Source organism: Diorhabda sublineata, chromosome 1 (genome assembly GCF_026230105.1).
Source record: "Diorhabda sublineata isolate icDioSubl1.1 chromosome 1, icDioSubl1.1, whole genome shotgun sequence".
NCBI classification, from domain to species: Eukaryota; Metazoa; Arthropoda; class Insecta; order Coleoptera; family Chrysomelidae; genus Diorhabda; species Diorhabda sublineata.
This window is the reverse complement of record NC_079474.1, coordinates 6,919,689-6,933,844: the sequence shown is the minus strand read 5'-3', so window position 1 is coordinate 6,933,844 and position 14,156 is coordinate 6,919,689. Positions and strand designations below refer to the sequence as shown.

General features: G+C 33.3%; 1 protein-coding gene across 20 annotated transcripts in view; it reads right to left on the bottom strand.

Annotated features, from left to right (window-relative positions):
* Positions 1–14,156, bottom strand: part of LOC130446240 (PDZ and LIM domain protein Zasp) — a 96,408-nt gene that overhangs the window by 4,961 nt on the left and 77,291 nt on the right. For 8 of the 20 annotated variants that reach the window (XM_056782444.1, XM_056782479.1, XM_056782438.1 and 5 more), the window contains 2 exons: positions 6,609–6,735; positions 2,415–2,601 (listed from right to left, as the gene is read on the bottom strand). In XM_056782444.1, coding sequence (XP_056638422.1) covers positions 2,415–2,601; positions 6,609–6,735 — 314 coding nt within the window. Of the gene's footprint in view, positions 1–2,414; positions 2,602–5,105; positions 5,728–6,608 lie in introns of those variants that run through there. The other 12 variants (XM_056782363.1, XM_056782379.1, XM_056782372.1 and 9 more) reach the window with 4 other exon arrangements.

Below are 14,156 nucleotides of genomic sequence, written 5' to 3'. Positions count from 1 at the left end.
GTCTCTTCAAAGTGTCGCTCGTTCTTTTAGATGTTTGGATAGAAAAATGGATTTGAAATCTATTCTGTAAGTACTTTTCGAATAGAAACAAGCTTGAAACAAACATAGTTTGCATGATATCAACTCATATCATATTTATTTGTTTTAAAAACAAATTTTCGATAGTATTAAGGGCATTTAACCGTTCAAATGGGACATCCATCTGTCAGACGGATATAGTTTACAGGTTTGGTTCTAGATCTTGCCTGATGTTTCCTGCCTTTCATCGTACTCTAAGCAGGTTTTCTTGTTATTTGACTGAAACTAATTGCTTATGGTACCTATTCGTTTTGATTACTTCTTTGTGATAACTGGATTTAGGATTTGTTTTAAGATATCCTTTTAATAGTTTTTTCTTTGTAATATTTATAATTTCATAATTCTTGTGTTTTGTGTGACTGATAGTCAGAAATTATGTTCCATATTCTGTCTTAAGAATGAATATTTGTTTGACTAGTGAATTAAGAAAAAAGTTAGATGTAGTCAATAAATGCTTTGAAATATTGAGTGAAGAAAGAATCTAAAATCCCATAACCGAATGTTCCTAGTAACGAAAAAAACTGATGTTCTGTCTGCAGGGTCAAACGCTATTGACAAATAGCCAGCTTTTTCCAAAATGAGAAACTACAAAATCCTTATTATTCATCTACTCGTATTAACATCGTTTCACTTTCTTCCAACTACTACGTTTGTTGACAGATATTTATCATCAAAAGCTGCGTTTATGAAATGTAAAATTTTTTGCATTTCTATGTTCATGTTACTTTTATTGATTTTCAGAAAGGTTAGTAATTCTCCATACTGTTTCCATCATTTATGTTGATTGTGCTTTTCACCATGAAGTAAAAAGCCTGTGACAGAAACAAAACTCTATATTTAGTGCTAGGTTCACTCACACTGATGTTTAAGAGTGCCTCTTCTAGCATGAAGTGAAAAGTCCATAGATACGATGCTTGATATTTATTGCTAATTTTGCTAAAATATGCTAAAAGTAAATTTTATGTGAACGATAATGTTCTTTCTCAATTCTCAATCAAAAAAATGTTGTATACATACAAGTAGCCTGAAAAGTTCGAAGGCCAGCATAGAAACAATATTTTCTTTTTTAGTTGATTTTGATTTTATTAATCAATATCTTCGAGGGCCATTCAACGAAAATAGCGGTCGCACTATTTTTCGATACCATTTTTATGTCTATGTGTCTTAAGTCTTGAAATAGTCTCTAATTTCTATTACTAAATTACTCCTTCGTTGGCGCAGAACTTCTATCCAGCGTACATTCTCTGGAACAGACGGTGGATGCGAAATTTGGCATAATTTTCATTAATTTGTGACACAATGTATTGTCTTGAAAAAACAGCAGTTTCTTTCTCTTCATATGAAGAGGTCTACCTCCGAATTAATCTTCTAAACGTTCTAATAACGCTACGTAATAGTTGCTGTGTATGGTTTCACCCTTATTAAGATAATCTATGAATATTTTGGGATACATAGACATTCCAAAATACTGATGCCTTAGCATTGACAGCCGAATTTTGCGCCTTTTTACGCTTTGGAATCGATACAAGAAGTGCAATCAACTCGACTGAGTATCGATTGCTTTCCAGTGTGAAGTGATAGAGCTATGTCTCGTCCATTGTCACTCGTAGATGGAAAAATTCAGGTTTATTGCAATTGAACAGCTTAAAACACTGCTCAGAATAATCAATTAGTTATTGTTTTTCGTCCATTGTGATCTCGCGCAGCACCCACTTTGAATAAAGCTTTCGCATACGCAAATATCCATTTACGATATGTCCAAGACATTTCTTTGATATCTTTAGGGATTGAGCTGTCTGAATAAACTACACTTTTCAGTTATTTTAAATCATTTTGTGGACTTCTCTTCCGTGAAAGCTTCATTTGGACATTTACTGGGTGCATTGTTCTAGGAGATTCTTTCGCCTCGTTTAAATTTAGAAAAGCACTTCTGAATGGTTGAATTTTCTCAAATGAAGTCGAATTAACAAGACAAATCTTCGCTTCAGTAGTATTTTTTACTAAAAAACAATGCTTTATTAATACACAAAATTCCTCTTCATTCATTTTTTTCAAAATAACAAAATCTGCTTAGCTCACCATAATTGTCAACTATCAAACGAATGGAGTCTTCCCTTTGGACCAACAGCATCCTATAGAAGTACAGAGCCCCTTGATAATTCTAAAAGTCCTGCAGACTTATGGCGAACCATAACAGTGAGTTGGTAAAACTTAAGATGTTTGATAATAGATACTATCAATTGAATAACTACTACTACTAGTATATAGAATTTTTCATATAAATAAATTAGTATATTAGTGAAAACCATTTTACTCAAATGTCGTCAAATACTCACTCCTTTAATTTTACCAGCACATTTAGCACATGGTGGAGCAAGATATTGTTCGAAACAATATTCGCAGTATAATTGACCACGTTCCTCTACGAATCCGATGTCCTGAAGAGGTCTTCTACAAGATGGAGTAGCACATATAAAGTGATTGGGACACCAAATTTTTCCTAGGGCTGTTATGAATGGTCCTCTAGATACAAAAACAAAAAAAAACTTGTAGAAATGAACAGAGTATTATTGAAGTTAGTGGAAGCATATTGAGATTATTGAATGTTTCTAGCAATAGTAATATCACCTATACAGATAAGTGGAATTTGAAAATTTATGAGAAGTATCGTGAATAATGAATAGTTTGAAATTTCTTGTATAGATTAAAAAAATTGCCATTGAAACATCCAGTAATATCACGTTCTTTTGTACAGAGATTTATACAGAATTATTTAAGTCAAAAAGCTCTTGAGAAAGTATCACGGTATTTTCAAAATCTTTGCATACGCTTAATTTATGATCTAATATTCTTTTTAAGTCAATTAATATATAGTTATCACTTGTACTCATTCCCCAGCTTTTGAAGAACAGTTGAACTGTTGAACATAATAAATCATCATGGTCTTCTGAAATTATTTCCTCATAAAATTACGGAATATGCTAATTTTAATTATCTAAGATTCATCACCAGCGATCATAAGATTCGGCTAATTTGTTTTTTTGATCTTCTGTCAAAATTTGATTTACGGTGTTACGGAGTGTTTCAAGTCAATCGTTCATTTAGCATCTTTTTTTTTTCAAAAGAACGGTCGGATCTTACAAAGAACCTCACACTTCGTCCTTTAGCATGATTTTGAAGTTGAGGATCTTCTCTAACGTCTTCTCAGCTTTTCAAAACGAGTTGTACTGATGAAAAGTTTGTGCTCTTTATCAGCAACTCTTCCATAAGTATATATACGGATGATCGTAGAACACACAATAAAAATGCAGCTTCACCGATAACACTCTCAGAAATAGTGCGTTACAAGGACCACCAGTAGGCTTCAGCAATGGCGAAGAATAGTTCCAGCAAACTGGTACATAAAGAATCTTCCCCAGTACTCTTCAGTCAATTAGTATTTGCAGGTTAATGTTGAATCACAATAATATACAGCATACATTAAAATGTCACGTCTAGGTAATGTAAAAGTCATTGAATATCCACTTTGTAGAGAAATAAGCACGTGATCCACGTTTCACAACGGATGATAAGGTTAATACAGCAATTCATCAAATTTTCAGTACTCTAAGCTTTTAAGTTACGTAGGCTACGGTTACCAAAGTGCATTAATGTTTGTGGTGATGACATAAATACTACTTGATATTTTTCTTGTACCCCAAATTATATACGGTCATCCTTGTATTTAGATATATACGAGGAGGTACCCAAAAGTAACCTTTCAAAATATTCTCCATTATAAGTAATAAATTTGTCCCAGCGGTGCTTCCACTGTTCGAAACATTGTGTGAGCTCATCTTTAGAGATGGCTGCAAGCTCCTGTCTCGTTCTTAATGTCTTCTCAATGTTTTCAAATCGCCGTCCTTTCATGCCCTTTTTCATGCGTGGAAACGTCGCACGGAGCCAGGTCAGGCGAGTAAGGTGCGTGGGGCAGCGGAGCCATGTTATTTTTAACTAAAAACTGGCTAACAGTGATTTCAGATTTCAGACAGTTGATCAATTGTCTGTCGACGGTCTGTGAGCACAAGCAGCTTTCGAATTCTTTCAACATTTTCATCGATTGGGGCAGTTGATGGACGTTCAGAGCGAGGTTTGTCATCAATCGACATGTCGTAATTTTTAAATCGAGAAAATCACTCAGACACTTGAGTTTTCCCCACAGCATCATCTTTGTAAGCAGTTTTCCAGTTTTCAACATTAAAACAACAGTTTCAGCAGTATATATATATATATATATATATATATATATATATATATATGTCTGTGGTAATTGCCGAAATAAACAAACCATTCTACGTAGACGGCGACAATAGTACTTGGATTCTTACACCTCGTGAGTATGACTTTAACAAAATGTTAATGGAATTTAATTTTTGTATTGACATCAAGTTTTAATTTCTGAAACTAGTCGTGATATTCTGTTTACAGTACCATAGCACCAACACCTACAATTACACTCTGTGACTTTTTATAACTAACACTTAAGGTTATCGAAACGCAGGTAAGAAATTAGTAAACAGTGTGTCCAGTATCTATATTTATCGATTGTTTTTACCAAAAATAACAGCATTATTCTTAATTGTAATCGGACTGTGTCATTTAGTTGGAATGGTGTATATTTCTTTGGAGATCGACTCTATTTTCTTGGTTCTTTTGGTGGCAACAGCCTTTTTCCACACTGGTACCATATACAAAATCATGTTGTGGTGGACGCTGCAAATGACCGCTCTTTGCAGCTGTTGGGTCCACTCAAGTTCAGGAGAATTCTTATCATTAGCAGTATTTTTTATTGGAGGAATTTCCTTCTACATTTTTGATCTCTTCCATATTGTTGAATAATGATCAATTTTCGGTATAATAGTTATCAACATTTGAAACGTGATTTCTTTTACTGTTATAATCGTATTTTCAAGAGCTTTTTCAACCTATACTGTGATAAGAAAATTACCTTTCTGTATATATCTCTGGATAATGTTATAAACATTTACCTAACAATTTCAAGGTTACACTTCCAGCAAATAGGCACACCGGGAGTATTGTTAGAATCTTTATAATCAGTAGCATCTTTGGTAATACCACTGCTCAAATAAACTTTACTAATGCCATTGCCGTCCACAGGTTTATTTGAAAATGTTAATTGATCTGGTAGATTCAAATCTGTAGATCTAATATGGAAACTGTGTTTAGGAGAATGATAATTATTGATCGGGATGAACAATTCGGAAGTAACTTTTTTATTATTATTTGTGATAGTTGTTTCTACGTTGGAAACCACGTAATTCAATCTTGGACTTTGGGTCTCGGATAAATTCACATTTTTCAACTTGGGTGTTATCGATTTAATTTCCGATACTATTTTCTCACGTGAAGTTTCAGTGGTTTGAACATTTTTTCCACTCGATGAGGAATACGATGAATAATCGGATCTTGGACTTGATCCGATTGAATCTAATTGTGGAGAAGAACTTTGATACGGAATGGTTACGTTAATTTGACTGAAAACGGGTACTGGGGGTGGAGGGGGTGGTTGATTTGGTATTTGCGAGCTAATTTCGTCCAGTTCTAATAAGTTTTCGCTTTCTCTAGCGTGGCACAATGAATTCACATGCTCTAAAATAAATAAAAGAAAAACACTGTTAAAATTCGTGCAAAAACATCAAGGTAAAGAAAAATCGAAAACATCATCCTAATAAGTTGGTGGAATATATTTATATATGCTTTTATGATATATGATTTTAAGTTTTAGAATCAGAATTTTCAGGTATCTTTTGATTTGAAATAAGTTCATTTTATGATTTCTTAAAGATGAAAATTTGACGTTTCAACTGCTTTTAGTCTTTATCAAAATACGATATTTACACTGATTATTTACATATTTAATTTATGTTTTTTCCCAACAATTATCGCGTTATTTCAATAAATATGATATTAGTACAAGGCATAAAGGACATAATACATTATACAAATATTTCACTGAACTAAAATCTCAAATCCCAGAAACAGAAATATTATATATTACTGTCTACATAGGGCAGACATCTGAGTATTTAGAAAATAGATCATCAATACAACAAAAAAAATAAAACTGCATAAATTTACGACGAAATAACAAAAAAACACAATTTCAATTATAAAGGTTCAAAAAATTTTTATCAAAATATTTTGATAAAGAGTAAAAGAAGTCAAATTTTCACCTGTTTCCAAAAAATTATAACAAACAAATAATTTTAAATCCTAGAAACCTAGAATCAAGAACATTTAGAAGCATGAAAATATCAAAAGATCTACCAAAAAATAGCAAATTCAAGAAATATATATATATATATATATATATATATATATATATATATATCAAAAATGATGATTCGATTTTCCTTTTACTTCACACAAACGAAAATTTGGAAAAAATTCACAAAACTACAAAAAAAAAACCATATAAATAAATGCAAAACGAAGAGAAGCCACAAAACAATCAACCCTCGTTTATCTACCTGACTTGCATGTTACAGCTACCACATAGAGGAATTCTCGCCCCACCAATAGCAGCAGGGTTCAAGACACCTCTACCACGTCTGGGTGCTACTTTAACGCCTGCAGCTTGTTTGCCGCTTCCTGCACCTGTATCGGGTTGGGAAACAGAGGGTACATTAGGTTTTTTCGAGGTACTAGGAGGAGTAACATGCTTCAAAGGCGCTATTGTGCTAGGTGCATAGACATGCTTTGTTGCGGAAGAAGCTGCATTAGAAGCCAACGTTTGAGCAGGTGTTGATATTATATTTTGAGCTGTAGCGGCAAATTGTGATTTTTGTGATGGAACAGTACGCTGAGGATCTGTGATATGTCTTTTCGCGTTAGATGGTTCAAGAGCAGGCACGTTAACAGATGTAAAAGGATACTTCTTACTATCAGTGGTACTTAAATGCTTCTCAATTTGAATATTAACTTCTTTTTGAGATCTTTCATATTCTTCCGTAACAACTTTTTTTCTTTGAACTTGTGTCAAGCCATCTGCTGATCTTTCTACCGATTCACTTTGAGACTTTCTTAGTTGTTCTAAATGAGCTTGCCGTAACTGTTCATCGACAGAAGTAGACATAACAGTATCTCCGAATTTAGAAACACTTTTTTCTAATCTTTGAGCTTCTAATCGATCAGTTTTTTCCAATGCAAAATTTTGAACATGCTGGCAACTTGTAACTTGCTGCTGGGAAATAGGAAAACTCTGAGTTTGGACTGAAGATGTATACATCTGAGGGTTCGGCTCTGACTGTTGCGAAGCATGAATTCCCTGAAGTTCCTCAATCATATCCCTCTTGAATTGATATTCCGGTAAATATTGTGTTAAACTATCTCGAGCCTGATCAATTCTTATTGTTTCTGGATTTGGTAGCGGTTTTGAAGATTTCAAAGGGTTTTCTGGAGGTCCAGGTGCTGGCGAAATTGCTCTTCCTCGTGTTGGTGATGTTCCTCTATCTATACCACCTGGTAATGGACTGGGTGATCTGGAAACAGCTGGGCTTCTTGGATCGAATATATTACTATGACGAGCGGACATAGGCTGTGGAACTAAATTAGCTTGATAATATGGTAATAACGGAGACTTATTACCAATTCTACTCGGTGTTGTTGCACCAGGTCTTGAAGAAAATGAATCGATCGGTGGATTCACTTTCACTTTATCGTTTTCTGTTTCAACTTTAATTATTGGTTTCTGAGAAGATAAGACTTTTGTGGAATCCTGCATTGTTGCTTCGGTAGATTTTTTAGTTTCTTCTCTCATTTGTTCTTGCAACCGTAATTCAGCTTGACGTTTTTTTTCCAATAGTATCAATTCTGATTCGGCTTCCGCAGATAATTCAACCTGATACTGTGGTAATTGTTTGGGTTTTTTAAGCGCAACTTGTGGCGCAGCTTTCACTGGCACGGCTTCTTCTGCTTGTTTTGCTACTGAATCTTCGATCCGTTGTACTATCTTTTGCTGTTTCTGAACTTGTTCAAATTTTTTAACAGTTTGTTGCTTTTCAGTTTTTTCTTCAGTTACTGTTTCTCTCTGTACAAAACCCGGTCTTGTTTCAATAGTTTTTATAACGGGTTCAGTAGGAGGAGGTGAAAGTATTGGAGGAGTTGTTCTAACATCAACTGAAAATTGAGAGATGTCACCTTTGTTCTGGAAGGAGCATGAAAATCCGTGAAATATTGGAGCAATATTATGACCAGATTTTTGGTTTTCATCCAAAACAATTTGGATAAGTTCAGGATTTTGCACCGTCTCCCGTTGAATTGTTGTTGTTTTTTTGGTATTGCTTTCCTCTCTATGCTCTTCTGATTCTTCTGCTTTAGTTTTCTCATATAAAACAGAAGGGGGATAATAACTTGGAGGCTTCGGTTCTTTTTTTTGCATTTCGAAAGATGGAGGCAGTACATCAGGTTTTAAAGGTCTATTCACATCAGCTTTTGATCGTGGGGTTTCTTGTACTTTATTCGTATTTTGTGCAGGATTTGATTCAGTGAAAGGAGAATACGGTCTTTCTGGAGCTGTGGTTAAAGCTGCCAGCATACTCAGTTTCTGTTGTGGTTTTGGCAAGTCTTCTAATAATTTATCATTTGGATTTTTAAACTTCTTTCTAATAGGAGGAGCAGAGGAATCACCATCTATACATCCATACTGTTCAGGAGGCAGTACTGGTCTTTCGGGAGGAAAATATGGTTCGGTTTCTTCTGGAAGAGGAACTGCTTCTTTATGTGTTCCACTAGGTATGAAAGGCTCTGAAGGTGCTACCGATAAAGCTGAAACGAGAGCACTGGAAGAATATTTAGTAGGAATCGATGCAAACGTATCTTTATCGGGTGAAGTTGTTCGAATAGCTTGTGTTAGTGGTGATTCCCATTTCAAAGGAACAGCATTATCAATGCTCGGTGTTATACGTTCAAATGTATTCGGGCTAAATTCTGTTGGTCGTTTTAGGTCGCAGCTATCTTCTTTTTGACAACAGAATTCTGATTTTGGACATGATTCAGTATTATCCTCAAGTTTTTGAGGAGACGGTGGTTTGTTTGGAATATTTATTGCCACATCTTGGGTCAAAGATGGTGGAGTATTTCTTTTGACAATGTTTTCTACCAATAATTGAGTATCTAACGTTTCTGTTAAAGCCTCTCTACACTCTTCAGTACTCTTACGCCTACTAGAAAATTGTGAATATAGACCTTGAGAATATTGAGCCATGGTGTTAATTTCTTCAATTTCTGAACAATATTCGTCTGCTTCTAGTTCTTTTTCTTTTCTCTTTTTTATTATTTTTTGCTCGATTTGAGATGGAGGAGGATAGAACAAGGGACACGCAGTAGGGACTTCTGGTTCTTCTTGGGGAGGGGGCCACACAATGTTTTCGGTAACTTGTACTATTCAAACAAACACAAACAGTGGAGGATTATGAAATGGGAAAGGAGAAGAGATGTGAAAATAAAGTTAATAAGCTTCTTTTAGTGCATATAATAATTACAGTCCAATATCTATATTTTGAATTGCTATTAACAATAAGGCGATAGAGCTTATTCAAAGGAAAACAATCTTAAATTATATATAATCTCTATAAAGGTAATAGCATATTTAACTGAAGTTTTAATTTCACTTAAATAATGATGGTTATTATATCAACATGTCTCCATAAATTTCAAATACAAAGAAAGTATGATGAATATTTTTTAGGTATATTATTAGAAATTACCATCGACACCAATCAATAATGACGTTGAGTCGAAAGTAAGGAATTACCAATCGACTCAAACTTACACAGAATACATACTCGGATATTAATTTAAAATATGTGCAAAAATAAAAAAAAAACTGAGTATGAATAGATTGAGATAAGAAGTACTGAGGAAGTTTCTAGGAAACTAGAAACAGAAGTACGGTACCTCCACCTCAACATAGCGTTAAAAGAAACAGTGAGAACCCTATAAAACAGAACGTCTGTACAAGCATAGAGAGAAGACAAAATATTTTATTGGGTCTTGGAGTGGGACAATAAATACGAAAGAAAATTGGAATGTGACGAATTCAAATTTAGAATGATACCGAATCCTGGATATTTGGTTGTAAAAAATAATCGGCGTGGATATAAAATATAGAATAATATTGGAAAATTGACAAAGACAATCACTTCAACAAAATTGAATCAAGAATATACAAAGTAGCCATACGTCAAGTTACAGCCTAAGAAAGGCTCAAAATTTGTCGAGCTATAACTATTCTTACATTACATATCGTCAGCTGGTGCGGTTGGCACAATCAGAAAGTGCTTGTCGCTCCGTCTTATGCATACTGACAAAATTTTTAATATCAACAATATAGTTTGAATTCGGTCTATTAAAAATTGAATAGAATAACACACCAGTCTACTATTGGATGGCAGTTGAACAAAGTATCACAAAGAATATTGTATCTAAGATTGAGGTTTTCCAATTAACTGCATTTGAAGTAATATTTTGTTCTTGAAAACAAAATTGATAAATAAGGTCTATATACGATCCGCCTCATAAGTCTATTTTCGAACATAGGTCCCTTCCTTTTTTCACGCTTTTCTTTATTAAGAGATTTGTGTCCATTTTGATTGTTTTGTCAAATCGTCTCATAAGAACATTTTGGTCCTTTCCTTCTACTTAAAGTTCCAAGTGTAATAATATCTGATCACATCATCTTTATGTCGTTAAGTCTTGTGAATTTCCATTTTAACTTATTCATTTTGTTATGGATCTAGTTGTTTCTTCTTTTATGTAACCAAGAAATTACCTTTGTCTTTTTAAGAACAAAAACATGTTGAAATAAGTAACAAATTTCAATCAAAGTTTATTAAGTTTCAATTGTAACTCTGGCAAATAAGAAATATCTGAAAATGAAAGTTTGATCAATGTAAAACATTATTTCGCTGAGATTTCTATTTCAATCAAATTACTCTTAATTATAATTTAGAAAAAAAGGTTTGAATTAACACAATGATCGATAAATAGGATTTCAAAAGTTTTTAATCGAACGGTTCTTGGTTTGGGAATAAATTTAACAGCTCATATGAAACCTCGTAGTATAGATATAGGACTTGTAATGAGGTTATTATAAAATAGTATAACTGAACCTATTTTCAATATAGTTATTTTTTAGAATTGCTGGGAAGGTAATAAGGATATTTAGGAAGGATCAAAGCATATACTCTCAATAATATCTGCGAATCACCCAAAAATATCTATTTTCAAATCATACAAGTTTACTTTTAATTTCTTGTATATATCTAATTGAAGATCAGCGTGCATTTGATTACCTATATTACACTTTATAAAAAAAATGTCTATATCGATTTTGTTGCAATTTCCCAAATTTTACATATGCGTTATAAGGCCAAGCAATAAGAATGTAATAAGTGAATTTGGCCGACTATGCTATCAAATGGAAAGTAATTTTTGCTTCATTTCTAGAGGATGATCCGCTTCTTTTCTTTACTTCATCAAGCAATCTCAATGACATTTATAATTTCTAGACAAATAAATCATAGAATGAACCGTATCGCTTTTATGATCGGATAATTTGGGTGACAAAAATTTGCAAAAACTAGAAAATTTTATATCTATATCCAAAAATTACAAGAAATTGATGCTGTAAATTCACAGAAATATGGAGCAGATAGATGTTCCAATTGATCATTCTGGGAATAAGATTATTACGTTACGTACTAGTAAGTTAGCTTTGGTAAAAATTTTTTTCCTTCTGTTCAAAATTTAAATAGTTCTCGTCCACAGAATATGCCGACCTAATTTTTGTTGATGGGTTTTCTATGGTAACGGTAGAGCTGCTCATACCAATGGCATTTTTCATAGTAGAAAAACAGAACGATATGTAGATGGAGCGCAGGAAGATGACATTATTGACGGTGTTACTATGAACCATATAGAAGCACTAAACAAGTAATTCGAGAACTTAATGTTACTCAATCAAAAGTAAGTAGAGCCTTACAAATGGTTCAGCCACCACATACTGGAGATGAAATCCATAGGTTGAAATTTTGGATCAACAGTCATCGACCAACGCTATACATGACACCATGTACACATCAAGTCCAATTTAAAAGAGACGTGATAAATAATTTATATGTGTGACGAGAGGAAAATCCCCAGACTATTCGAGAATGTCACTCTTAGTTAAGGTTTTCGGTTAACGTGCTGATTGGTGTTGTAAATGACCAATTAGTAAATCCCCACCTTTTTATGGTCCCTCAAGAGGACAGGTACATATCCACTTTCTACAAAGTATTTTGCCGAATTTGCTTGTTAACGCGAAATCTTCAGTATTGAGTATGTAAAGTTCCTTATGACACACCCTGTATAAGCCAAATACCTCTTAGAGGAAATGCGGGGATGAATCAAGGTTTACATTACTTATATAAACATACAACTTGCATTACTTATTAATTCGCCAAGTATCTAGATTGTCTATAAATCGTCGCCAAAACCTATTATAAATAAATGGTTTTATTGGCAAGTAAAAAAAATTGATTCACCAAACACTCACTCAAATACAATTATCAAATAAAGAGAAAGTTATTGTCACTTAAGTATATATTTTTATAAGAAGATGAGACGAACTAGCAAAACATATTATTTTTAACCAGTATTGAGATAGATCAAAGACTTACCAAAGTTATCTTTATTAGTCGTGAAATAAAATAACTTTTTTACCCGTTAAACCGTACGTTTTTATTTCTTCACTTATCAAACAATTGAAATTGTACTCAAATGCTTCCTAAGGAGATAAAAGGATATTGATGGCGTACTAAACTTATGGACAGTTACACCGGTTTGAGTCTACCGAGCTATTGACGATTGACTTCAATATTACAATTACAATTTCGGGTTTTGATGTTGCAGGTTGAGGTTTCAAAATAAAACCGTCCAAGAGTTTTTTAAAATGCCAATATTTCGATCTTTTATTTATCTTTATCAATGTTAAAAATATCTGGTACATAATAACCACATCCGTACGGTTATTAACGGTTTAATTCAGTTTTTGTATATCATTTCGCTGATGGTTCTTTTTCCATATTTATGTTCCTTATCCAGAATTTTCACATCATGAAAATTAATGTTGTGACCATCAGTGAAATGATGTTGGGCCAGAGCTGTTTTAATATTTTCTCTACAACCATATTTATGCTGATATATTCTGGATTTCAAGTACTGCTTAGTCATACTAATGTTACTCTTATTACAGTCTGAATAATTTATTTTATAAATCACACTGGAATGCTGGAGTTTAGGTGTTTTGTATTTGATATATGTGAATAAGTTGCTAACTTTGTTTATTGAGTAGAATTTCAGGTCACAATTATTTGATGAATGCGGTTTGAAGTAGTTTCGAAGTTTCTCCGACAATCCTCTACCGAATGATAAATAATTGACAAATAGGTTTTTCAAACCTTCAGCTTCAGGCCGATTACTCAACTTTTATTCGAACCATCCTCGGAGACCTAACTTAGAGACAATAAAAGTAACCCTGATTTCTATACTGATAATAATAATGGAATCAGACTAATTTTCAAAGTTAATGGTTACCCAAGAGAGCTGGTTATTAAAATTATAAATGAGAGCAATTATAACGTAATAACGAAAATAAATTTTATTGTATATGAGAGGATTGTCTAATTTCACAACTTTTTGTTTACTTGTTTATCTTCACCAACGTTAATAGTACCACATATTTTTAGCCTTGAAAAGATCAAATAAAAGATCGAAAAGTTGGCATTTTAAAAAACTCTTAGGCGGTTTTGTGTTGAGTCCTCAACCCACAACACCATTCGAAACTACATACTAGGAAGGACAATCATTTCAACAATGAAATTACAAATACAGTATAAAAAAATTGAAGGTATACTAGTAGTTTTAAACAAATTCCATGTTGCTTGGCCTAATATCAAAAGCAGTTAGCTAAATATTAATAACTAGTTATTCAACGACTAAGGAAAAAGGACGAGGTTTCGAATTAAAAGAAGGAG